The 26,904-nt window shown below is 48.6% G+C and overlaps 1 protein-coding gene across 1 annotated transcript in view; it reads left to right on the top strand.

Annotated features, from left to right (window-relative positions):
• Positions 1–7,947: 7,947 nt before the first annotated feature.
• EIF4EBP2 (eukaryotic translation initiation factor 4E binding protein 2) overlaps positions 7,948–26,904 on the top strand; it is a 41,190-nt gene continuing 22,233 nt past the window's right edge. Inside the window, exon 1 of the mRNA XM_069753307.1 lies at positions 7,948–8,541. Coding sequence (XP_069609408.1) covers positions 8,409–8,541 — 133 coding nt within the window. The 5' untranslated portion in view covers positions 7,948–8,408. The remainder of the gene's footprint in view (positions 8,542–26,904) is intronic.

Here is a 26,904-nt window from a genome sequence, read left to right as displayed (position 1 = left end):
TGTGCATGATTTCAATGGAAAAAAATGCATGAAAAACCAGATTCGGAGGCTGGATTTATCATTTCACATCTCAGTTTCATACGTTTTACGCCAGATCCGTCGCTGTTCGTTTTTTCACCGGACAGAAAAACCGTTCTGTACGTTTTCTCCGTCCGCTGGAAACAGCTGTTCTGACGGATCCAGCAAAAAACGGATGAAACGTATCGCCATCAGGCGCAATCCGGCGCTAATATAACTCTATGAGAAAAAACGGATCCGGTGGAAAAAAAGGATCCATTTTCTACAAAACTCGCAGGATTGTGCCTGACGGCAAAAACCTGATGTGTGAAAGCAACCAGATATATGGATAGAAACATCTATGTATCTATAAATATATCTATCTATAAATATATCTATAGATCGATATAGCCATAGATATATAATAGCAAGGCCGATGTTTCTTAATGAGCGTTTAATTTAAAAAAAAAAAAAGGAAAGAAATGGGGTGGGCTCCCACGCAATTTTCTGCGCCAGAGGGGGAAATCCGACGGTCGGGGGCCAATATTTGTAGCCTGGGAAGGGGTTAATACCCATGGCCCCTCCCAGGCTATGAATATGAGCCAACAGCTGTCTGTGTAGCCTTTACTGGCTTTTAAAATAGCGGCCCCCCCCCAAAAAAAAAAAAAAAAAATGACGTGGATTCCCCCTATATTTTATAGCCAGAAAGGCTACGCAGACAGCTGCGGGCTGATATTCATAGCCAAGAGAGGGGCCATGGGTATTGCCCCCCCCCCCCCCGCTACAAATACCAGTCCACAGCCGCCCCAGAAATGGCGCATCTGTAAGATGCGCCAATTCCGGCACTTAGCCCCTCTCTTCCCACTCCTGATTAACGGTGGGATATGGGGTAATAAGGGGTTAATGTCACCTTGCTATTGTAAGGTAACATTAAGCCGGGTAAATCGCGGAGACGCGTCAATAAGACGCCTATCCATTATTAATCCTAGGAGTAGTGAACGAGTTAAAAAAAAAAAAAAAAAAAAGTAAATAAGGCAGCACACTGCAGCGCTAAAACATGTAAACTTGAAAACACGAAATTTGAACTGCATTACTGCACTAGAAATATGAAAAATGAGAGCTTTTAGCACATAAAAATGGCCAATTTTATGTGTACCTGGTAGCCCCTTTACGGCATCTCTCTTATACCAGGTCCTAAACTTGCCTTACCTCGCTGAGAATAAACGTCTCCATCTGAATGGGTACATGTGAAACCTCTTCTTAGACTAAAATTCTCTCTCTCTGTGGAGGGGCATTGGACCTGCTGTAATTAAAACACCTGAAGCTAGGAGGCGGAGTGCACGATCAGAAGGCTAAAGAATACATTTCAAAAACCTGACCGGCACATCCAAATATAGACTAAGTGTGAACAGGTGCTGAACCTAGAGTCGCCAACTCGTATATAGTTAATTAAATAAGGCAGCACACTGCAGCGCTAAAACATGTAAACTTGAAAACATGAAATTTGAACTGCATTACTGCATTTGAAATGTATTCTTTAGCCTTCTGATCGTGTACTCCGCCTCCTAGCTTCAGGTGTTTTAATTACAGCAGGTCCAATGCCCCTCCACAGAGAGAGAGAATTTTAGTCTAAGGCCGGGATCACACATGCGAGAAACACGTCCGTGTCTTGCATGTGAAATCAAAGCTCTGGTGCCGGCACTTGGGAGCGGAGCGTGCGGCTCCATGTGTTGCTATGCGGCCGCACGCTCCGCTCCACAGTGCCGGCGCCACAGCTTGGATTTCACATGCGAGACACGAACGTGTTTCTCGCATGTGTGATCCCGGCCTTAGAAGAGGTTTCACATGTACCCATTCAGATGGAGACGTTTATTCTCAGCGAGGTAAGGCAAGTTTAGGACCTAGTATAAGAGAGATGCCGTAAAGGGGCTACCAGGTACACATAAAATTGGCCATTTTTATGCGCTAAAAGCTCTCATTTTTCATATTTCTAGTGCAGTAATGCAGTTCAAATTTCGTGTGTTCAAGTTTACATGTTTTAGCGCTGCAGTGTGCTGCCTTATTTACTTAACTATATACGAGTTGGCGACTCTAGGTTCAGCACCTGTTCACACTTAGTCTATGTTTGGATGTGCCGGTCAGGTTTTTGAAATGAAAAAAAAAATAAAGACAGCCAGAAAAAAGTATTTTATTATTCTTAATTTAACCATACCTGCAAAAAACATAATATAAACCGTATACTCCCTGTCCGACGCAGCCCAATTAATAACGAGTGTCCCACGATGATCTCCCCTATAGAACAGTGACATCGGGTGATATCACTGCTCTATAGGACCCTCAGTGACACACTAACAAGAGACAATGGCTCCTGCAGTGCATCACTGAGAGGTTACCTTAGTTCACTGGTCTCACTTTATGGCATTGCTGCGTGAGAACTTTCTAACACAGCAATGGCACAAGTGAGACTAGAGACAATTTTTACAGTGGCGGAGGAATACAGTGCGGAGGCATATCTGCCGTCATTGTATTCCTGGAAACCCTGAAGAGCGGTCGCATCAGCTGATGCTCTCCACGGGAGATCGTCGTGGGACACTCGTGGATTTCTGCAGATCAGGGAGTATAGTGTTTGTTTGTTATTTTAATATTTTTTACAGGTGACACTGGCTTCGGGGATCAAAGTGACAAGTGATGGTGAGTATGTACTCTGTTATATGTACTGCATGTCAATATGTATATAATGTATGAATGTATTGTATGTAGTATGTCTGTATATAGTATTTATGTCTGTAGTATGTATGTTTGTGGGTTTTTTTTTTAACATTCAACACATTACCCGGATGATGGGACTACTACTGTCCCATCATTGGCTAATGTGTCAATCACTGTCACTGTAGCAGGCATAGCCCAATGGGACTTGTAGTCCCATCGGACGATGCCTGCACACACACACAAAGACCCCCCCCGGCAGCCCGCACAGACCCCCGGCAGGCCTGCACAGACCCCGACCGCACACACACGCACAGACCCCGACCGCGTTTCCGCACGTTTTTTTCCGCAACATGTGCACAGCGGATTTGGTTTTTCATAGGTTTACATGGTACTGTAGACCGCATGGAAAACTGCTGCAGATCCGCAGCGTTAAAAACGCTGCAGATCCGCGGTAAAAACCGCAACGTGTGAACATGGCCTTAGAGTCTGCCGATTAGGCTATGTGCACACGTATTTTTGAGCTCTGCAGATTTTTCCGCAGAGGATTTGAGAAATCCACAGGTAAAAGGCACTGCGTTTTACCTGCGGATTTACTGCGGTTTTTATGCGGATTCCACCTGCAGTTTTACACCTGCGGATTCCTATTGTGGAGCAGGTGTAAACCGCAGTGGAATCCGCACATAGAATTGACATGCTGCGGAATGTAACCCGCAACGTTTCCGCGTGTTTATTTCCGCAGCATGGGCACTGTGGATTGTGTTTTCCATAGGTTTACATTGTACTGTAAATGCATGGAAAGCTGCTGCTGACCCGCAGCTGCAGATCCGTAGCAAATTCTGCAACGTGTGCACATAGCCTTACACTGACCTGTTAAAAAGGCAGAGACATTTAGGTGGTAAAAATCAACTTTTTCATTCCTATCATGCTACTTTGTATTAATAATTCCTGAAAAGCCCCTGAAGGGTTAATAAACTACCTCACAGCAGTTTTCAATATGTCAAGGGGAGCCGTTTTTAAAATGGTATCACTTTTGGGGGTTTACCAATATATAGGACCCCTAAAGTCACTTCAAACCTGGATAGGTCCCTCAAAAAAATACATTTTGTAAATTTCCTTGAAAAAATGAAAAATTACTTGTATACTTTTAAACCTCCTAAAATGCTAACAAAATAAAATAACATTTTACAAATGGTGCTGATGCAAAGCAGACATGAGAGAAATTTTATTTATGAATGTTTTTCTATGGTACAACTATCTGAATTAAAGGGATAATCATTAAAATTTGAAAATTGCTACTTTTTTTACATTTTTGTCAAATTTATATTTTTTATAAACACAAAACATATCAACCTAAAATTACCACTATCAGAAAGTATAATGTGTCACGAAAAAACAATCTCAAAATCCCTGAGCGTTCAGCGTCAGAGCGTTCCAGTTATTACCACATAAAGTGACATTATGTTAAAATGTTGTGATTTTTGGCTCTCACACCAGTTTCTCCCGGCTCCCCCCAAAATATAGGCCGACATGGGGCAAGATGAGGGCGTAGTGACAGCCGCTCGTCAAGTTCATGATGAACTGCTGTGTCCACTACACCGAAAAAAAGAATCTTCCTCTAGCAGGGGCTGTAGGAATTGGGGCAAAGAGCACAGAGGTGCGCACCACTCAGAGGTCACTGGTGATTCACGATTCTACGCCTCTTCATGATTCAAGAGCTGTGACTCAAGCGCGCCCCTCATCAACACCGGCGTGATCAACACTGGCCTTGATGCACAGCGCCCCACGATCTTGTTATGTGCCTCTTTTAATGCATCCCACTATTTTATTTGCTTTGGCAGCAGCTGTCTGACACTGGGCACTTGTTTGTCATCCAGCCAAATCTTTCTCAGTCCTAGTCATAAACCCTCGCCCTGTTATCTCTGCACTGAATCCCTGGCCCCTACGGTCTTCTGTGCTCCTCTGCCCTTTGTCACCCTGTACAGAGCCCCTCACAACATTACACCCTGACACCTCAATTCCCCAGCACTGAGTCCCAGACATCACCCGACTCTGCGACCTGTTGTCACCCAATGACATGCCCCTTTCCACGTAATTGTCCTACACCAAGCACAGTTATTGCCCCACACTGCTTCTCTTCGCCCATCACCCCTCATCATGTTATTGCCCCGCATCGGGCTCCTCACCGGGCCACTCCCCATCATGGCCCCTAGCCACATTTTCGACCAGCATTGGGCTCCTCGCCTTATTATCGCCCTAGGCTGGACCCCTCTCCCCATCATAGCCCGGCACCAGGCCCCTCGCCACATTATAGCCCCGCACCGGGCCCTTCACTGAGCAGGACCCCTCTCCCCATTATAGCCCCGCACCGGGCCCCTCGTCACATTATAGCCCCGCACCAGGCCCTTCACTGAGCAGGACCCCTCTCCCCATTATAGCCCCTCCCCGCACCAGGCCCCTCGCCACATTATAGCCCCGCACCGGGCAGGATCCCTCACCACATTATAGCCCTGCACCGGGCCCCTCGCCACATTATAGCCCCGCACCAGGCCCTTCACCGGGCAGGACCCTTCTCCCTACTACAGCCCCACACCGGGCCCCTCGCCACATTATAGCCCTTCACCGGGAAGGCCCCCTCTCCCCATTATAGCCCCTGCACCGGGCCCCTCCCCGCACCAGGCCCCTCGCCACATTATAGCCCCGCACCAGGCCATTCACCGGGAAGGACCCCTCTCCCCATTATAGCCCCCGCACCGGGCCCCTCCCCGCACAGGACCCTTCTCCCCACTACAGCCCCACACCAGGCCCCTTGCCACATTATAGCCCCGCACCAGGCCATTCACCGGGAAGGACCCCTGTCATGATCCCAATGGCAGGGGATCACAAAAGGACAAGCACAAAAACAAAACAAGCTCTAGGGTGATGGAACCTGAGCTGACCGCGATCCTGAACCTAAACACACAACTAGCAGTAGCCGGGGAACGTGCCTACGATGATTCCTAGACGTCTCGCGCCAGCCGAAGGATTAACTTCCCCTATTAGAAGAAACACAGACCTCACTTGCCTCCAGAGAAACACCCCACAGAAATAGCAGCCCCCCACATGTAATAACGGTGAAATGAGAGGAAAGCACATACGTAGTTATGAAAATAGAATCAGCAAAAATGAGGCCCGCTAAAGCTAGATAGCAGAGGATACAAAAGTGAACTGCGCGGTCAGCGAAAAACCCTTCAAAAAACCATCCTGAAATTACTTGAACTCATGTGCCAACTCATGGAACATGAGGAGTAATTTCAGCCCACTAGAGCAACCAGCAGCAAGGAATCACATATCTGCAAGCTGGACTAAGACAAAAATAAAGCAAAACGTGGAACAGGAAAATCAAAACTTAGCTTGTCCTGAAGATAACAGACACAGGGAGCAGAGGTAAAAAGACACGCTGATTACATTGATAGCCGGCGAGGAAATGACAAAAAAGCCAGGTTAAATAGGAAACTCCCATAACCTGATGGAACAGGTGGACACCAGAGACCGCAGAGAACACAAGTCACCCAGTACCATCAGTAACCACCAGAGGGAGCCCAAAAACAGAACTCACAACAGACCCCTCTCCCCATTATAGCCCCCACACCGGGCCCCTCCCCGGACCAGGCCCCTCGCCACATTATAGCCCCGCACCAGGCCATTCACTGGGAAGGACCCCTCTCCCCATTATAGCCCCCGCACTGGGCCCCTCCCCGCACCAGGCCATTCACCGGGAAGGACTCCTCTCCCCATTATAGCCCCTGCACCGGGCCCCTCGCCACATTATAGCCCCGCACTGGGCAGGACCCCTCTCCCCATTATAGCCCCGCACCGGGCCCCTCGCCACATTATAGCCCCGCACTGGGCAGGACCCCTCTCCCTATTATAGCCCCCGCACCGGGCCCCTCGCCACATTATAGCCCCGCACTGGGCAGGACCCCTCTCCCCATTATAGCCCCGCACTGGGCCACTCCCCACATTATAGCCCCACATTATAGCCCTTCACCGGGCAGGACCCTTCTCCCCACTACAGCCCCACACCGGGCCCCTCGCCACATTATAGCCCTTCACCGGGAAGGACCCCTCTCCCCATTATAGCCCCCGCACCGGGCCCCTCGCCACATTATAGCCCCGCACTGGGCAGGACCCCTCTCCCTATTATAGCCCCCGCACCGGGCCCCTCGCCACATTATAGCCCCGCACTGGGCAGGACCCCTCTCCCCATTATAGCCCCGCACCGGGCCCCTTGCCACATTATAGCCCCGCACTGGGCAGGACCCCTCTCCCTATTATAGCCCCCGCACTGGGCCCCTCGCCACATTATAGCCCCGCACTGGTCAGGACCCCTCTCCCTATTATAGCCCCCGCACTGGGCCCCTCGCCACATTATAGCCCCGCACTGGGCAGGACCCCTCTCCCCATTATAGCCCCGCACCGGGCCACTCCCCACATTATAGCCCCGCACTGGGCAGGACCCCTCTCCCCATTATAGCCCCGCACCGGGCCACTCCCCACATTATAGCCCTTCACCGGGCAGGACCCTTCTCCCCACTACAGCCCCACACCGGGCCCCTCGCCACATTATAGCCCTTCACCGGGAAGGACCCCTCTCCCCATTATAGCCCCCGCACCGGGCTCCTCCCCGCACAGGACCCTTCTCCCCACTACAGCCCCACACCAGGCCCCTTGCCCCATTATAACCCTGCACCAGGCCATTCACCGGGAAGGATCCCTCTCCCCATTATAGCCCCTCCCCACATTATAGCCCTTCACCGGGAAGGACCCCTCTCCCCATTATAGCCCCCGCACCGGGCCCCTCGCCACATTATAGCCCCGCACTGGGCAGGACCCCTCTCCCTATTATAGCCCCCGCACCGGGCCCCTCGCCACATTATAGCCCCGCACTGGGCAGGACCCCTCTCCCCATTATAGCCCCGCACCGGGCCCCTTGCCACATTATAGCCCCGCACTGGGCAGGACCCCTCTCCCTATTATAGCCCCCGCACTGGGCCCCTCGCCACATTATAGCCCCGCACTGGGCAGGACCCCTCTCCCCATTATAGCCCCGCACCGGGCCACTCCCCACATTATAGCCCTTCACCGGGCAGGACCCTTCTCCCCACTACAGCCCCACACCGGGCCCCTCGCCACATTATAGCCCTTCACCGGGAAGGACCCCTCTCCCCATTATAGCCCCGCACCGGGCTCCTCCCCGCACAGGACCCTTCTCCCCACTACAGCCCCACACCAGGCCCCTTGCCACATTATAACCCTGCACCAGGCCATTCACCGGGAAGGATCCCTCTCCCCATTATAGCCCCTGCACTGGGCCCCTCCCCACATTATAGCCCTTCACCGGGAAGGATCCCTCTCCCCATTATAGCCCCTGCACTGGGCCCCTCCCCACATTATCGTCCGCACCAGGCCGGACCCCTCTCCCCATCTTAGCCCTGCACCGGGCCCCTTCGCCTGTTGCATCAGCCTGCACGCCGTGAAGGGTTAAGCGTCCTGACTTCATTTCCTGGCGCAGGGACCGAGGCTGAAGGGCGGAGGAGAAGGAAGGGAAATAACAGAGGAGCTGCAGCCAATCCGCCCGCCCCGAGCGCCCTCTACCTCGGCTCCTCCCCGCCCGCCGCTCTCTGTCCCTCACCACCACACTCGCATAACGCCAGGCCAGAACCATGTCAGCCGGACACCAGCACAGCCAGAGCCGGGCCATCCCCACCAGGACCATCCCCATCAGCGACTCCTCTCAGCTACCTCATGACTACTGCACCACCCCCGGGGGCACCCTCTTCTCCACCACCCCTGGAGGTAAGCGGCGGCCTGCAGGCCTCGGAGCCTCTCTCTGCAGCCGTGCACATGTCATGCTGGGCGGGGAGGACGTGCTCCGTGCCCTCCGTGTAATGGAAGCTGCAGGTCTGCAGAGCACGTGGTGCGGCCGGCGGTGCCCCACACAGCAGAGCAGGGGGGTGCCAGGGCCCAGAGCGGCTGCTGTCACTTTAAATCCTGCTGTTGCCTGTGCGCAGGTGACGGGGGAGAGTGCTGGAGGGCTCAGCTTGTGCACATGGGCCGAGGGGTCGGTGCTGGAGGGCTCGGCTTGTGCACATGGGCCGAGGGGTCGGTGCTGGAGGGCTCGGCTTGTGCACATGGGCCGAGGGGTCGGTGCTGGAGGGCTCGGCTTGTGCACATGGGCCGAGGGGTCGGTGCTGGAGGGCTCGGCTTGTGCACATGGGCCGAGGGGTCGGTGCTGGAGGGCTCGGCTTGTGCACATGGGCCGAGGGGTCGGTGCTGGAGGGCTCGGCTTGTGCACATGGGCCGAGGGGTCGGTGCTGGAGGGCTCGGCTTGTGCACATGGGCCGAGGGGTCGGTGCTGGAGGGCTCGGCTTGTGCACATGGGCCGAGGGGTCGGTGCTGGAGGGCTCGGCTTGTGCACATGGGCCGAGGGGTCGGTGCTGGAGGGCTCGGCTTGTGCACATGGGCCGAGGGGTCGGTGCTGGAGGGCTCGGCTTGTGCACATGGGCCGAGGGGTCGGTGCTGGAGGGCTCGGCTTGTGCACATGGGCCGAGGGGTCGGTGCTGGAGGGCTCGGCTTGTGCACATGGGCCGAGGGGTCGGTGCTGGAGGGCTCGGCTTGTGCACATGGGCCGAGGGGTCGGTGCTGGAGGGCTCGGCTTGTGCACATGGGCCGAGGGGTCGGTGCTGGAGGGCTCGGCTTGTGCACATGGGCCGAGGGGTCGGTGCTGGAGGGCTCGGCTTGTGCACATGGGCCGAGGGGTCGGTGCTGGAGGGCTCGGCTTGTGCACATGGGCCGAGGGGTCGGTGCTGGAGGGCTCGGCTTGTGCACATGGGCCGAGGGGTCGGTGCTGGAGGGCTCGGCTTGTGCACATGGGCCGAGGGGTCGGTGCTGGAGGGCTCGGCTTGTGCACATGGGCCGAGGGGTCGGTGCTGGAGGGCTCGGCTTGTGCACATGGGCCGAGGGGTCGGTGCTGGAGGGCTCGGCTTGTGCACATGGGCCGAGGGGTCGGTGCTGGAGGGCTCGGCTTGTGCACATGGGCCGAGGGGTCGGTGCTGGAGGGCTCGGCTTGTGCACATGGGCCGAGGGGTCGGTGCTGGAGGGCTCGCCTGCTATACCCTGTGCACGCACATATGCTGCAAGACTCGCCTGCTCCGCACGCTGTGTGCTGTGGGGTCAGTGCTGGAGGGCTCACCTCTGCCGTGTGCACATGTGCTGGAGGACTCCCTGCTCTGCCGGCTGCTCCCCTGTGCACATGTGCTGGAGGACTCCCTGCTCTGCCGGCTGTTCCCCTGTGCACATGTGCTGGAGGGCTCACCTCTGCCGTGTGCACATGTGCTGGAGGACTCCCTGCTCTGCCGGCTGTTCCCCTGTGCACATGTGCTGGAGGGCTCACCTCTGCCGTGTGCACATGTGCTGGAGGACTCCCTGCTCTGCCGGCTGTTCCCCTGTGCACGTGCCCAGCTCTGTCTCCTCTTTAGACTGTCTATGATGGTGTAAAGCTGTACGCGGTCACTACAAGGAAAGATGGCCACCAGTGACTACCATGACTCCCAGTACAAGTGGCCGTTACTTTATTTCCTTAGAGTAACCTGATTAGTGGAATAATTAGGAGAGTTGCGCATGTCCCTCAGTGGGGTGCCCGCCATATCGTGCACTTGCCATCGCCCTGGGCCTTCATCTTTGGTGTAATCCGTCCTGCCTCGCTCCTCGGGTTGTATTCACATGACTTTCTCGGGCGCGGTTGGGCGGATCAACTGAAAAACTTTCAGTTTTTTTTTAAACCACTTCAATTTTCCAAAGGTGCCAGGCGGTAAAACTAAGTGAGCGGGCCGTTCCTCAGGTGATCTGAGGGAGCTGTGTGCTTTACAGTCAATAAGATGCCGGGGCGGCTGCCACTTCTTGTTTGGTCAGCAAGTTTTCTTCAAAAACCGCATGGGTATTTTTTGTTGTTGAAGGGAGTTGAGAAAAAAAATACTTGGGGAAAAATGGTCGATAAATGTTGAAGAATCACTAACAGCAAAAGTTCAGGATTACATCAGCCGAGTGTCCTGAAGGGTCATCTGCTGGAAAAATGGCTGCAAGACAATCATGTGATCATAACAAGTGATGAGCAAATATGCTCTGGGGTCCTCATAGTATTTTTTAGTGCTCGGAGATTGTTTTTCTTGCCGTCGCTGAATGATTTACATCTGATAGCCAGCATAAGTACATGTGGGGATTCCCTAGCTACCAGGCAACCCCCACATGTACTTATGCTGGCTAACAGATGTAAATCATTCAGCTGCGGCAAGAAAAACTAAATTTCTGAGCACTAAAAATACTCGGATTACACTGAGCGTGCTCAAGAAATCTCAAGTAACGAGTATATTCGCTCATCACTAATCATAACCCGTAAAGGGATTTTCTAGGTTTTAAAGGACTGTCCTTTGAACCTAAACCTGTAGAGGGGCTGTCTGCTTGTTTTTATAAGGGTCCCCCGGTGATGAGTTAACTACAGTGTTCCTGCTGCTGTAATCTGTCATTCCTTGCAGCGCTATCCATGGTTAAGTGAAACACTACCATGGGCAAAGGAAAATCGATGTAATGTGCTGTCTCCGGGGTCCCCCAGAGGGGATCCCTACCTTGGTATATGAGCATCGGTTGGGTTAAAGGGAACCTGTCAGCAGTTCAAAGGGGGGCAGTTTTTGCTCTTTTTGTCTCCCATGCTTCCCTGAGTATTGTTTTTTTTTTTTGTAATCCACAGAACGTCTCCCAGAGATATGGGCCTTTTTATTAAGTGTTTATGGTCTTTATAATGGGCTTTGCTGGCAGGATTTTCCGGGGGCGTGTAGGCTGCTGTAAGCGGATACTTGGGAGCATCAGGCATAAAATAAGAGCTAACACTGGCTACTTTGGTGAGTTGACTGGCAGTGGAATAGTTAAGGTCCAGCCCGGCCTTGTAGGGTCCAGGAGAAGTGAGTGTTGGCAGAATGTCCCTTCATCAGTCTCAGTAAGGTGCATGGCCGCCTTACAGGGGTTCCCCCGGCATATGATATTGGTGACTTACCAGTATCACTTGGCACCCCTACAATAGGCTGATAATGGCTCCAGCGGTGGCCACATGTAACCTGAGCGGCGTTTCACTGCTGGCACGGAGTCCTGTCCACTGTTCCCATTCTGGAGGCCAGGAGTGTGCCCGCAGTACTCGGCAGGAGCCACTACACACTGAACACCCACATCTCACATCTGGTTGCCCAGCAGACCCCTGCCAGTCTGATATTCATGACCCATCCATCCTAATGATACGTCATTAATATAGATGTCCAGAAAACCCTTTCAGGTCTGCCTACCTCTCCAGAGTCCTTTGTGTGCACCTCTGCCATGCTGCTTTGTTACCACATGTTGTCCTTGGTGAAGTCACCATGATGGATGGCAGTTGTCGTCAGCAGCTGCATGACTGTCATTAATGGAGTGCTGCCGGAGGGTGCTGAAAAATAAATATGGGTTCCCTATGGTACAAGACGACTTTTGGTTATATCGGCACATTGTATGTAATAGTTGCAGTGTGGCCATATTGTAGCGGCGGTAGCAAAAAAAAAAAAAAGCCAAACCTGCTGGTATTTTAGTGGCAAGGGTACAAATCGGCCACCTAAGGTCTACAAGTAGGTACGACTTGCCTGTTTCCATGGTTTTTCTGTAAATCCCCAGATCTGCCATTACTGTAATGGTTTCCTCTGTGGCCTTAGCGAATCTGACAATTCCCCTTTTAGAGCTTTGTGCAGGGCTCTGTGTGATCACCACCGGTGTCAGCCAGGTTACTCCACTTCTGGCCGCCTATTGCTGGGTGACGGCTGCAGTCCAGAGGACACTGTGCGAAGCTGCTGTACGTGTAATGTGGGACTCACATGCCGCCTGCTATTAAAGGGAACCTGTCACCCCCAAAATCGAAGGTGAGCTAAGCCCACCGGCATCAGGGGCTTATCTACAGCATTCTGTAGATAAGCCCCCAATGTATCCTGAAAGATGAGAAAAAGGTTAGATTATACTCACCTGGGGGGCGGTCCCGGTCCGGTTCTGGTCTGACGGGTATCACGGGCCGGTCCAGGGCCTCCCATCTTCATCAGATAACATCCTCTTCTGGTCTTCACGCTGCGGCAGGCGTACTTTGTTTGCCCTGTTGAGGGAAGAGCAAAGTACTACAGTGCTCAGGTGCCCGGCCTCTCTGACCTTTCCTGCCCTCAACAGGGCAGACAAAGTACGCCTGCGCCGGAGCCGCAGCGTGAAGACCAGAAGAGGACGTCATCATAAGAACATGGGAGTGTAGCCAGGGCCCATGGCAACATTCACACCTTCAGTATTTGTAAGCCAAAACCAGAAGTGGTGACCTGTTTCTATTTTCCTCTGATTGCTCCTGGCTTTGACTTACAAATACTGATGTAAAATACTGACCAAATACTGATCGTGCAGCTGGGGCCTCAGTGTTCTGATTTACATCCACATATAAAAGCAATCACCTACAGCTGTCAACAATGTAACCATTTTGTATGCGGTGATTCAAAATAAACAAAGCTTTATTGCTACCTGTGTTTCCTGCCTGCCCACGCTCTGCGTTCAGCATGCCTGGCGGCGGTGAAGTGTCAGATGTTACAATGTGTCCTGTGTAATTGTGCATTGATACAAAGTGTCTCGGTTATTTATATTTCCAACCAATGATGGGCAGTAACATTGCCCTGCGGTGCACGTGTGCACAGACTGGCAGCCTCTCGCCAGCCTCTGGCCAGCCCTCCAGAGCACTTGAAATTGTAAACAAGGTTGGGAGAGCCAGGCTAGCCCTATGACTGTTGCACAATAGTGCAGGGAAAGTGAGGGGAGGCGGCTAGAGGTGGCATGACTGCAGAACTTCTCTAATAAACAGCCCTCTGCTGCATAGGAAACATAAGGCAGCTTGTTCCCATGTCACGTGTCATCTGAGCCCAGGGCTCGGCCCTGTTTTCTTAGAAGACATGGCAGTAATAGTACAAGTCAGGACTTTCTTGGCCTCCACAGCGAATCCCCCTCCTCCCCGGCTCACAGGGTCATTGGCGTCCTCTCTACACTCTAGGAATGCTTCAAGCTGTGGATCTAGCTCTCATGTCACCAAGACACACACTTGTGCAGCTTCAGCCCAGGGATCGATTTTTAATTTTGCAACATGCTGATGTTTAGGCCAAGTTCACACGTGCAGTATTGTACATCTGTATTTCTAAGCCAAAATCAGGAGTATTACAATCAGAGGAAAAGTGTAATAGAAACCCGCCACCACTTCTGCATTTATCACCCACTCTTTGTTTTGGCTTCCAAATACTAATACAAAATACTGACCAAATACTGAACGTTTGAATGTGGCCTTATAAGAAGTATTAGTGAACGGGTAACATCATTGGTAGATAAAAGCTGCCCCCCCCCTCCTGTGCCTCGCGGTATCGGGCCTCTGCCTATGCAGCATCAATAGTAAAACGATCTAATGTTAAAAATAATAATAATAATAAAAGGTTATTCTCGCCCTCCGACGTGGCGTCCTGTCCTCGGCAGTGCAAGTGGCAGGTTCCAGTGCTAAGGATCCTATGCTATGCGATAAGGACCTGCCATGACGTCAGTCATGTGACCGCGACGTCATCACAGGTCCTGCGCTCATCCTACCCTGGGACCGGAAGCTGCCGCGTGCACCGCACACAGGCGACAGGACTACAAGGGGTCCTCGGAAGGTGAGTCTAGTTTTTTTATTTTAACTTTTTTTTAACCTGTTACATACATGGCTGTGCAATATACTACGTGGCTGGGCAATATACTACGTGACTGGGCAGTATACTACGTGGCTCTGTTCTGTATACTACGTGGCTCTGTTCTGTATACTACGTGGCTCTGTTCTGTATACTACGTGGCTCTGTTCTGTATACTACGTGGCTGGGCAATATACTATGTGTCTGTGCTGTATACTACGAGGGCTGGGCAATATACTACGTGACTGGCCAATATACTACGTGGCTCTGTGCTGTATACTACGTGGACTGTGCAATACGTGGGCTGTACAATATACTATGTGGACATGCATATTCTAGAATACCCGATGCGTTAGAATCGGGCCACCATCTAGTTACACATAAACAGATATTTTAGGAGTGTTTCTAAAGCCCATTTATGATATGTAAATGAGGGCTTTGACTAATCAGTGGGGCGTTAGTGTCCCCAGGCCAGTGGGCCCACTTAGATGTTCTTACTTACAGGAGCCAGTGTCATTGCCAGTACTATACACACCTCGCGCATGCTCGTGGCTTCTCTCCTTCACTGCATTGATCCTCTGTAGCCGGGTGTACGTTTCCTGACTTCCGATCATGTGCAGATTGCCTCTCTGAAGTCTTCGCTCTGAAGACGACTCGTAAACCTATCCTAAATAGACTTTAGAAAGGCTTCTTCTAAAGATCTGTTTGTGTGTAATGTAATACAAGGACTGTTAGGGCATTTATTTATGCAGACACAAACGCTGGTGGTTCTGGGGTCACGGGGGACCTGACAAGATCCCTTTTTAAAACATAATTTTTATGTCCTGTTGAAGAAAAGCAAGCAAATGCTGCTCCAAAATCTAAACCTATAAGGTGACAGTATTCCTGTATTGTGTGACATACATGTCTCGGTTGGCCAGAAGGGAAAGGTTAGGTACATAGTCATTGCTATGGGGTCAGTAAGCCAAACCTCCGACCCCTCAACTTCGCTGACTCCCTACTCCACAGCACTGGTCACTACTGAGCATGTGCATAAAGTGCTGCACAGATTCATCTCCACTAAAAGCCGAAATCCTTAGATCAGGAACAGAACCGACATTTATAGGACATTTCATCACTTTCCCAAGTTTAAAATGTATTCAGCACATCCTGTATTGTACTGCTGTACCCAATGTTTTATATATTTTAGGAGTCTGTCCATTTTATACCGATTCTGACACCACCAAAATGGACACGGACTCCACAGCCCTGCGTACAGTTAAGCAAAGGGTACAAGGTGATGCATCTTGCAACACTGAACGTGATGATTTCCTATGGAGTCGTGCTATAACATCATTGCAAATGTGTTGGATTTTCTGTCGTTGGTCGCGATTCGCACGCAACTCTTTTGCCATAGACTTCAATGCAAGTCACGCCACTTGTGCAGCTTATCTGCGGTTTGGCTGTTTTATTTACAGCAGAATAAGAGCGCTACCATTTTCAGAGACACTCCGTTGTGCGTCACATGTAGCTCCCGCCTCATTCTTACTAAAAAGATATGGGTGTCACCATTGGATCCCTGTTCACCCATCAGCTGTCCTCTGCTGGCTGGAATTAAAACCCTTGTGCCCTTCTTGATTCATTGAGACGATGGGCATATAAGCAGGAGGATTCCCCAAACCGTGCCCTTGCATGTGTTTCCCATATAGTAGGCTGTGTCATCAGCAATGTGATATTCTGTGTTTTTTTTTTTTTTTTTTTTTTTTAAATCCGTGGCTTGCCATAATGCCCATATTCCTTAATCGCACAGACTACTGTTTTTCTGATGCCCTATTTCATGTAGTGAAAAATCAAGTTGTGCCAAGTGGACACTTTTTGGAATATACTTTAGGCTATGCATACATTTCTTGTAAATATGTTGGAAGTACTCGCGTTGTATAGAGCAGAGGTGTCAAACTGCATTCCTCGAGGGCCGCAAACAGGTCATGTTTTCAGGATTTCCTTGTATCGCACAAGGTGCTGGAATCATTGTGTGTAGGTGATTAAATTATCACCTGTGCAATACAAGGAAATCCTGAAAACATGACCTGTTTGCGGCCCTCGAGGAATGCAGTTTGATACCTCTGGTATAGAGAAAGCAGCATCCCCATATTACGGTACTTTAGTATTGGAGCCTGAAATAGAGGCCTTTTCAGTTTGCTGTTATTGCTTGTCATCTGGAGTGTACCGTATGATTTCCCCTTGTGTTGCAAAACTTTAGCACCTCGGTGGTGACAAGACGGATATTAGTCACTTTCGTTTGTCACTTGTTGGGACTGTCTTGATTACGATTTTTAACTAGAGGATTAATTCATAGCTGATATCCCTAGAGGTTGTGTATGTTCATATACCTAAATGTTCTTACTTTTCCATGACATTTAATCCTTCTAAAGCGGATTTGTGTTCAGATTTTATGGTAGAAAGCATATGTTATAAAAAGGGTTGTCCACTACTTTTCCAACCCCCTTCTAAGATGCTGTAGTTCCATAGTAAAAACATACTCCCCTCCTGCAGCAGTGGCGACATTCCAGCGATGTTGCGTTAAGGTACCTTCACACATAACGATATCGTTGCAACGTCACGCTTTTTGGGACGTAGCAATGATCCCGCTAACGATCTCGTTATGTGTGACAGCGACCAACGATCAGGCCCCTGGTGGGAGATCGTTGGTTGTTGGGGAATGATCAGGACCTTTTTTTGGTCGCTGATCACCCGCTGTCATCGCTGGATCGGCGTGTGTGACGCCGATCCAGCGATGTGTTCACTTGTAACCAGGGTAAATATCGGGTTACTAAGCGCAGGGCCGCGCTTAGTAACCCAATATTTACCCTGGTTACCATTGTAAAAGTTAAAAAAAAAAAAAACACACACATTCCGATGTCTGTCACGTCCCCCGCTGTCAGCTTACCGTACTGTCAGCTCCGGCCGTAAAGCAGAGCCAGAGCACAGCGGTGACGTCACCGCTGTGCTCTGCTTTACGGCCGGCGCTGACAGTCAGTGCGGGAAGCTGACGGCGGGGGACGTGACAGACATCGGAATGTGAGTATGTAGTGTTTTTTTTTTTTTACTTTTACAATGGTAACCAGGGTAAATATCGGGTTACTAAGCGCGGCCCTGCACATAGTAACCCGATGTTTACCCTGGTTGCCCGGGTGCTGCAGGGGGACTTCGGCATCATTGAAGACAGTTTCAACGATGCCGGAGTCTTTCCCCTGATCGTTGGTCGCTGGAGAGAGCTGTCTGTGTGACAGCTCTCCAGCGACCACACGACGACTTAACAACGATCACGGCCAGGTCGTATCGCTGGTCGTGATCGTTGGTAAGTCATTTAGTGCAGGGGTCCCCAACTCCAGTCCTCAAGGCCCACCAACAGGTCATGTTTTCAGGATTTCCTTTGCATTGCACAGGTGATGCAATTATTACCTGGGCAAGACTAAGGAAATCCTGAAAACATGACATGTTGGTGGGCCTTGAGGACTGGAGTTGGGGACCCCTGATTTAGTGTAACGGTACCTTTAGTGTCGCTAATGACTTTGCAGCACTTGCACCTTCCACAGATATCTAAGTTGATGATAATATTGTTCAATTTTATTACATGGCACTTTCCAAGATTCAGACATTGGCATATCTTTAAAGAAACCCATTAATGTATCTGCTTGCATTGACTAGTTTGGTGCTGGTATTTTAGATGCCCGACATTGTGCGCACACAGTTTTTTTTCAGCATAAACTTTCGATACCCTCCTCAAAAACTTGTGGCCTGATTCAATAAAGGTTTTTATTAAAAGCTTTTTAAAGGGAACCTGTCACCCCGTTTTTTCAAGATGATATAAAAATAGCGCTAGATAGGGGCAGAGCTGGGCTTTACATTAGTGTATTTTTGGAGCCTTTATTCCCCACCTATGCTGCTGAAATACCTTTTGTAAAGTCGCCGTTTTGGGCTGTCACTCACGCTGGTCTGGTCATATGGGCGTAGTGACAGCGCTGTTTCTCCCCCAGATCTCCGTTGGTGGCGTAGTGGTGTGCGCATGACCAACAGGCGAATCCAGTGCACAGGTGAAGGAAAAGAGCGCGATCTGCGGTTTATTAGTGGGCGCAGCCATCTTTGAGGCCGCGCGTGCGCAGATGGTACTTCTCGGCTTCCCGGGGCTTCAGGAAAATGGCCGCGGGATGCCGCGCGTGCGCAGATGGAGATCGCGGTGGCCATTTTCCTGAAGCCGAGATGCGAACTCGGCTTCAGGAAAATGGCGATCTCCATCTGCGCACGCGCGGCATCCCGCGGCCATTTTCTTGAAGCCCCGGGAAGCCGAGAAGTACCATCTGCGCACGCGCAGCCTCACAAAGATGGCAGCGCCCACCGATAAACCGTGGAATACCATGACCAGACCAGCGTGAGTGACAGCCCAAAACTGTGACTTTACAAAGGTATTTCGACAGCATAGGTGGGGAATAAAGGCTCCAAAAATACACTAATTTAAAGCACAGCTCTGCCCCTATTTAGCGCTATTTTTATATCATCTTGAAAAAACAGGGTGACAGGTTCCCTTTAAACCAAAATAGTTGAAGTCAAAACATTTTGGCTCCACTCAAGGCTGCCCTAAAACTTTTCAACTTTTGATGTGACCTAGGAATGTTTGACTCTGCCCCCTTTCAACAACCATCTTCTGTAACCGCCTACACCTACAATAACCATAGACACATTCTGAACCTTTTGTATAAATAGGCCCTGTATTAACATTTACATTACAAAAATGAACAGAACATTGACAAATAAGGAACAGGGCCTATTGAAGCCATGCACCAGCTTTATTGTGCCATCAGCCGCACCACACCAACTCTGAGACCTCAGCCCTGTAGGGACCCCTTTTATTTAAATTATACTCTGACCACCAAATGAAGCAAAAGAGGGGATGAGTAGGTAACTGCCCCACCAAACGGGCCCCCTACTTCCCTCCCCTTCCGCTACCATCACTTGGCTCGCCACAGACCCGTTCCCGCCCCAACTGCCATGACATACAATCAACCGAGCAACCCCCCCCAGAGCTCATAAGTCACCCTAAATAAAACCATAACTACCTCCTATCCGCTTCCTAGGGCAGGTGGGTGGGACTCAGATATACTAACACTGTCCCTGCCCATTCCAATCCCCCCTTATATACCTGGTCCCCTTAACCAATCAAATGGCCCCATTCACACCCCATTTTACTAACTCCCACCATACTTTGGACTGAAACCCTTCCTACCTTCCCTTATTCCTCCATTTTAGATCATAACATCCCCCCCCCCCCCAAATCCTAAAACTCCATTTTAGTTTACTTCTGCTTAACCCCTATTAGGGCCTAACATACATCCTGGTCATGAGGCCCTCCCCTCTACAACCTGTGGTTTGTGGTACGGGCCCCACTTTCATGCCGTTTTTACCTGGTTCCAACAAAGTAGGTGAAGCTAGAGCTGAATGAGGACCTCCTTTTCCTCAAATTTATGAAATGTTGACGGTCACTACGCCCCAGATCTAACTCCACTAAGATTTATGGTGAGGCACGCGCCTCAAGCTCCACCTCACCCCTCATCAAGAGCAATGTGATGATTATTGGCCTTGAGGAGTCCAAGCAATGGAATTTCTGTAGTTTCCCCTCCAAAACCTCAGTCTCCATATACTTTGAGGGTATGTGCACACCACTTTTTTGAGTGCTTTCTGCTTGGAAAATCATAAAAAAAATGCTACAAATAGACAATGCACAGAAACATCACCTGCTGCAAATGTCTATAGTCTTTTTCACTTCTTTTTACTATGTCAGACTGCAAAAGCCATGAAGGGGCAAAAAGAAATGGCAGATTCCCCTTAAACAAAGCGGTCACTATTTTACATTGAGAATGCAGAAAGAAGACGCTGCGAGTTGCATCACAAAATACACGGCAGGAAAATACAGCATTTTCCGGAACTTACTTGCCTTGAAAATCTTGGTGGTACTCTGGCGTATATAAGATGCCATGTGCACGTACCCGAACTGTGGCAGGAAGCCAGTTTTTCACTCCCGCATACCACATTCTGGTAATTCATGCCCTAAATTCTTAGAATTACTGTGTGTTTTTAGAATGTCCAAATTGCTGCAGTGTGATAAATTACCAAACTGTGCGGCACGGTTATTTGTGTTCATCGTTTTCAGCTGTTCCCGCTCAACAGATGCTTCCTAACCTATGGGACACTTGGTGCCCAGATTTTTGTTCCCTCCATTTTTAATGAATATGCTTGTGTTACATAATAGCAAGGGACACTTATCCAGGTTTGTCCCCAGTGGGTGAATGCAAAGTACCGTACATTGGGGCGGCACGGTGGCGTAGTGGTTAGCACAGCAGCCTTGCAGCGCTGGAGTCCTGGGTTCAAACCCCACCAAGGACAACATCTGCAAAGAGTTTGTATGTTCTCTCCGTGTTTGCGTGGGTTTCCTCCGGGTACTCCGGTTTCCTCCCACATTCCAAAGACATACTGATAAGGAATTTAGATTGTGAGCCCCATTGGGGACAGTGATGATAATGTGTGCAAAATGTAAAGAGGTGCGGAATATGTTAGCGCTATATTAAAAAAAAAAAAAAAAAACATTGGATTTTGGGAGGGGGATGAATGCTGGATATTCCGCCATATGGTGCCTCCGTGCATTACAATATGATCAAGACATCTAAAAGAAAATCTCCATAATATCCAGTGTGTATTGTCACATGTTAATTTTGGGTCACAAACATATACCGTATGTACAATACAGACCAAAAGTTTGGACACCTCATTTAAAGATTTTTTCCGTATTTTCGTGACTATGAAAATTGTATATTCACACTGAAGGCATCAAAACTATGAATTAACACGTGGAATTATATACTTGACAAAAAAAGTGTGAAACAACTGAAATTGTCTTATATTCTAGGTTCTTCAAAGTAGCCACCTTTTGATTTGATGACTGCTTTGCACACTCTTGGCATTCTCTTGATGAGCTTCAAGAGGTAGTCACCGGGAATGGTTTTCACTTCACAGGTGTTCCCTGTCAGGTTTAATAAGTGGGATTTCTTGCCTTAAAAATGGGGTTGGGACCATCAGTTGTGTTGTGCAGAAGTCTGGTGGATACACAGCTGATAGTCCTACTGAATAGACTGTTAGCTGCTTTTTTTTCTTGCCATAATACAAATGCTAAGTAAAGAAAAACAAGTGGCCGTCATTACTTTAAAAAATTAAGGTCAGTCAGTCTGAAAAATTGGGAAAACTTTGAAAGTGTTCCCAAGTGCAGTGGCAAAAACCATCAAGCGCTACAAAGAAACTGGCTCACATGAGGACCGCCCCAGGAAAGGAAGACCAAGAGTCACCTCTGCTTCTAAGGATAAGTTTATCCGAGTCACCAACCTCAGAAATCGCAGGTTAGCAGCAGCTCAGATTAGAGACCAGGTCAATGCCACACAGAGTTCTAGCAGCAGACACATCTCTACAACAACTGTTAAGAGGAGACTTTGTGCAGCAGGCCTTCATGGTAAAATAGCTGCTAGGAAACCACTGCTGAGGACAGGCAACAAGCAGAAGAGACTTGTTTGGGCTAAAGAATACAAGGAATGGACATTAGACCAGTGGAAATCTGTGCTTTGGTCTGATGAGTCCAAATTTGAGATCTTTGGTTCCAACCAGCGTGTCTTTGTGTGACGCAGAAAAAGATAACGGACTCTACATGCCTGGTTCCCACCATGAAGCATGGAGGAGGAGGTGTGATGGTGTGGGGGTGCTTTGCTGGTGACACTGTTGGGGATTTATTCAAAATTGAAGGCATACTGAACCAGCATGGCTACCACAGCATCTTGCAGCATTTAGTTGGACCATCATTTATTTTTCAACAGGACAATGACCCCAAACACACCTCCAGACTGTGTGAGGGTTATTTGACCAAGAAGGAGAGTGATGGGGTGCTACGCCAGATGACCTGGCCTCCACAGTCACCAGACCTGAACCTAATCAAGATGGTTTGGGGTGAGCTGGACCGCAGAGTGAAGGCAAAAGGGCCAACAAGTGCTAAGCATCTCTGGGAACTCCTTCAAGATTGTTGGAAGACCATTCCCGGTGACTACCTCTTGAAGCTCATCAAGAGAATGCCAAAAAGTGTGCAAAGCAGTTATCAAAGCAAAAGGTGGCTACTTTGAAGAACCTAGAATATAAGACATAATTTTAGTTGTTTCACACTTTAAATATATAATTCTACATGTGTTAATTCATAGTTTTGATGTCTTCAGTGTGAATGTATTTTTATGACTATGAAAATTGTACAGAAAAATCTTCAAATTAGGTGTCCAAACTTTTTGTCTGTACTGTATATGACAATAAAAGAAAGTAAAACGAAAAGTTAGGCGTTGATTTCCAGATACTTTGACTGCCCGGCTCCTGGTATGCTTGGTCTTGTCCAGTTTAATGTTGAGTTCTCTTCATCACAGTTTACTGCCATGTCCTGATTGTCTTGTGGTGCCAGATACGGTAAGTTCCCCGGAGAGAGTTGGCCATGTGTGCGTAGTGGCATCCAAGCTAATGGACGGCGCTCACTTTTATAAATGAAACAGGAGGTTAGTGAGTTGCACATACTGCAGTTATGCCCGTATCATTGACAATCGCTTGGATGCTTCATTACTTAGTCATATTCTCTTTATTCCTTTAATCTCCTGTAGTGCACGGATGTGAACAAAAATATCCAGCTCTCTATTTTGAAAGCTGGATTTTCTTCATATTGGTAGAAATGGACAGCCTGCACCTGGATGTTCTGCACTGTGGGCAGCTACTACATTATGGGCAAATGTCTTAGAGGATCTGTCAGTGGGATCACCCCTCCGAAGCCGTATATATGGGCAGGTAAGTCATAGGAAGCTAAATGAGGTGACGCATTGATATCTGCAATCCTATGACCTAATGCCCTTTTAGGTGGGTTCCTCCTACTGACAGATTCCCTTTTAATAGGGCTATTTAGAGCCATTAGCAGGACTTTCATAAACTATTGGTTGGGTTTAGAATACATTGCACGCTCCAATGGCAGATGTATTTGTGCAGCACACCGGTTTTATACTGAAGTGTACTTAAGAGCAAAGCAAATATTTTGATGGGTCACAAAGGAAAACTTGGTAATGTGTTTGTTACTTGGCGGGCACCCAAGCCCTGGCTACTGCCTGCAGTTCCCAATGTTGTCAGATCGTATATATTTAATACGCTGGTAAACATTGAGGTGCTTTTAGTTTTGCCTGATGCAATCTCTGGTGGAAAGGTAGTGTGTAATGTTATTGAGATAAATAATCTGTCTTCACTTTTATGGAGGTGACATATCAATAAAATAACTTTAAAGGGTGGTCTAAATCACAGATTTTCATTCTAAATACCTATCTGCTTGATGTCCTAATCTAATCTCTCTTCTAATAAACTTAAATTCAAAACTCCCTATCCTTCCCTCACCACACTATCGTAACTGTTTTTTTTTTTTTTTTTTTTTTTCTCTGCTTCCTCTTTTATGCTTTGCTTGAGAATCCCAGTACATTAGGGGCAGAAGCTGTGGTCACTGGGCGCCCCTGCCTCCTCCCTGAATCGGAGCGCCATCCGTGACATCAGGGGCTGGTCCCTGGTCTACAGAACATGTGTTGGCTGTCCATTCTGATTGATGCTCAATAGATTCTTGTCACTGTGCATATTGTACAGTGACGGTGCGCTCTCACCGGTTCTGATCAGAAGTAAGGAGCCAGCAGGAGAGTGCACTGTAAGTGTGCAGCGTGCAGACCCCAGCGCTGCACCCAAGTGACAGCAGCCTCTGCCGCGATGACACTGAGTATATCGGCATACACTGGGATTCTCAGTTGAAGCCTGACCAAAGAGGAAGTATAAGTCGGTTAGTGTAGTGAGGAAAAGATAGGGAACTAAAGTGTATTACACACAAAATTAGATCATTTTCATCCTAAATGCCTATTTGATGTCATAATCTTGTTTCCCTTTGCCCCTTTTAAAATTATATAAGATCCATTGGATAAAAGACGTCCATGTATAATCTTGGTTTATGCAAGAAAATGTCTGTCAGACATAACACGGAGGGCTTGGGTCTGCAAGAATGGGAGCTTTTTTCTTTAGGAGCTTTTTTTTTACTTTAGGTTTTTTTTTTCCCCACTCCTAAAAGGGTGAACCAGACCAAAGAGAAGACCCCTGTGTTGTTCATATGCAGAGGATGTCTTTATGAGACCCTTATATCCTGTTGGAAACAAAGAAACAAAACCTACAGTGGTCTACACCTGCGTCGAAAGATTTTTTTTTTATTCTTTTGTTAATGAAAAGACTATCTGCTCCCATGTTCGGCTCAAGTTCATCAAAAGGAAATGTGACCCCATCTCCAAATTTTTTTTTTTTTTTTATCCAACAATCTAGATGGGCTAGCCGGATCCGTCGCATCAGTTTTTCCCAATCTCCGTTGGATCCAGTTTTTCCAACATTCGCCGGATTTAGCCTGACACTGAAAACCTGATGTGTGAAGGTAGCCCGATCAGCAGTCCAGAATCGGATATTCCCAGTTGTCCTCTTCCGGTGCTCCTATACTCGTGTCAGCTGAGCCTGTTGATACCTGCGGGTGACTTTAGCCTAATGCGCACAGGGGCGTAACACAGCTGGGAGAACCTTACAAGTCCTTGACTGTTTTGTTTGCTTTTTCCCCGTATCTCTGTTTTTCAAGGATTTTGTGTAATTGTGATTAAACATACCATGAGCAGTGGAGACCCAGGAACATTTTGTAATGGTCAGTGTCTGTTGTGCCTTAGAAATCTTTCCAGCCAGGACTCTTGGAGGCAAGTGATCTATGGTCCTGAAATGCATGTTTGCCATGTGTAGAAATATTAGCTATTCCTAAATCCCCCAAACCCACCCCCCACACACACATCTTCCACTGACTCCCAGATGTCTAATGGGCTGTGATTTGTAAATGTCTCCCTCATCCTGCTTTGCGGTAACAGCATGGTTAGCGGGTAGTCTGCGGTGTGCATTTGCAGAGAAGCCCCCTGCCCGTGGGTGGACCACGAAGGAGGAGAACTATTGTACAGCCCATCCACAATGCTGATGGTGTATAACCCAGGGATTATTCCCTTTGTTGTGACCCAATTGGATTTGTGTACACGTTCTGCTCGTGTCCCTGGGAGCAGAAAAGGACTTTATCAGGATTCTTCAGCGCGGAACTTTTTTTTTTTTTTTTTTTTTTTTTTTTAAATGCGTTTTTGACAGTGCAGTTTTTTTGTCTCTTGTTGGTGTCACGCATTAAATATAGCTGCATTGTTTTTGATGCTCTGTTACTTGGCTTCGACATACTTGGGTGCGGATTACATGCGTTTTTGATGTGTTTCTGCCATGGAAATGCACTATAAACGTGTATATACACAATGTGCATGTGCGTTTCTTTACCTGCAGATTTTCCGCACCTACTGCAAGTCTAAGGAAAATCCAAACAGAAAGCTTGGTGTGCTCACAGGAGAAACTGACATGTTCCGGATTTCAAACACACCGCAGGTCAGTTTACGCAGAGTTTTTTTTTTTTTTTTTTTTTTTTTTTTTTTTATATAAACAGAGGACTTGAGATTTATATAAATCCCATCCACTTAACTGAAACGCTGCGTTTTTTTGCTCGGCAAAAGTAATCGGCATCAAAAGCTCATTGTGTGAACTTATAGCCGTATAGTTGCACAAAGGTGGAGAAGGCCTTACAGGTTCTCTTATATATTTTCCAAATTCCTAAATTCTCATTCCTTTGGTAGATGCTCATAAATCAATCTTAATCCCTTGACTATAAACTGAATGCATGTAAAGGTGAAAATATTTTCCTGGTGGATGAACAAAATCCTATGTGAATTCTAGGCAAGAAGATACAGATGTTGTGAAGGCAGTCAGTGCGCGTCTCATGGGCTCAGAAGTCGGGCATCTGTGTATAACCAATCTGTACACCTGCCATAATGAATGATTTTGCTCACTATTGTCCATCCCACAGCCAGCTATATACTTGACATTTCAGCTCAAACTGTTTTCTGAAATTGGGTAAGAAACAGGGTTTGGACACGTTGGCTTTCAGCTTGGTCAGTTCTATACCTTCCCGGGGAGAAGCTTGGGTGATGTATCATGTAGGTTTGAGAAAATGTGAAGAAAACAGCAGACCGTGTGTGTAGCCAGATTCAGACTTGTACTTCTGACCTAATGGTAGGGAGTCCAGCAATCTGAGCAATAAAACCTGTAACTTTGTGTTACCAGTAGAATATAGTGATGAGCGAATGTGCTCTGATGTGTTATCCGAGTATATAGGGCGTGCTCGATGATATGTTCCAGTCCCTGCGGTTGCATGTTTTGGGCCGTAGACAGCCTCAATGAGTGGGGATTGCCTTTT

This window comes from Ranitomeya imitator, chromosome 2 (genome assembly GCF_032444005.1).
Source record: "Ranitomeya imitator isolate aRanImi1 chromosome 2, aRanImi1.pri, whole genome shotgun sequence".
NCBI classification, from domain to species: domain Eukaryota; kingdom Metazoa; phylum Chordata; class Amphibia; order Anura; family Dendrobatidae; genus Ranitomeya; species Ranitomeya imitator.
This window is presented reverse-complemented; position numbering and strand designations above follow the sequence as displayed.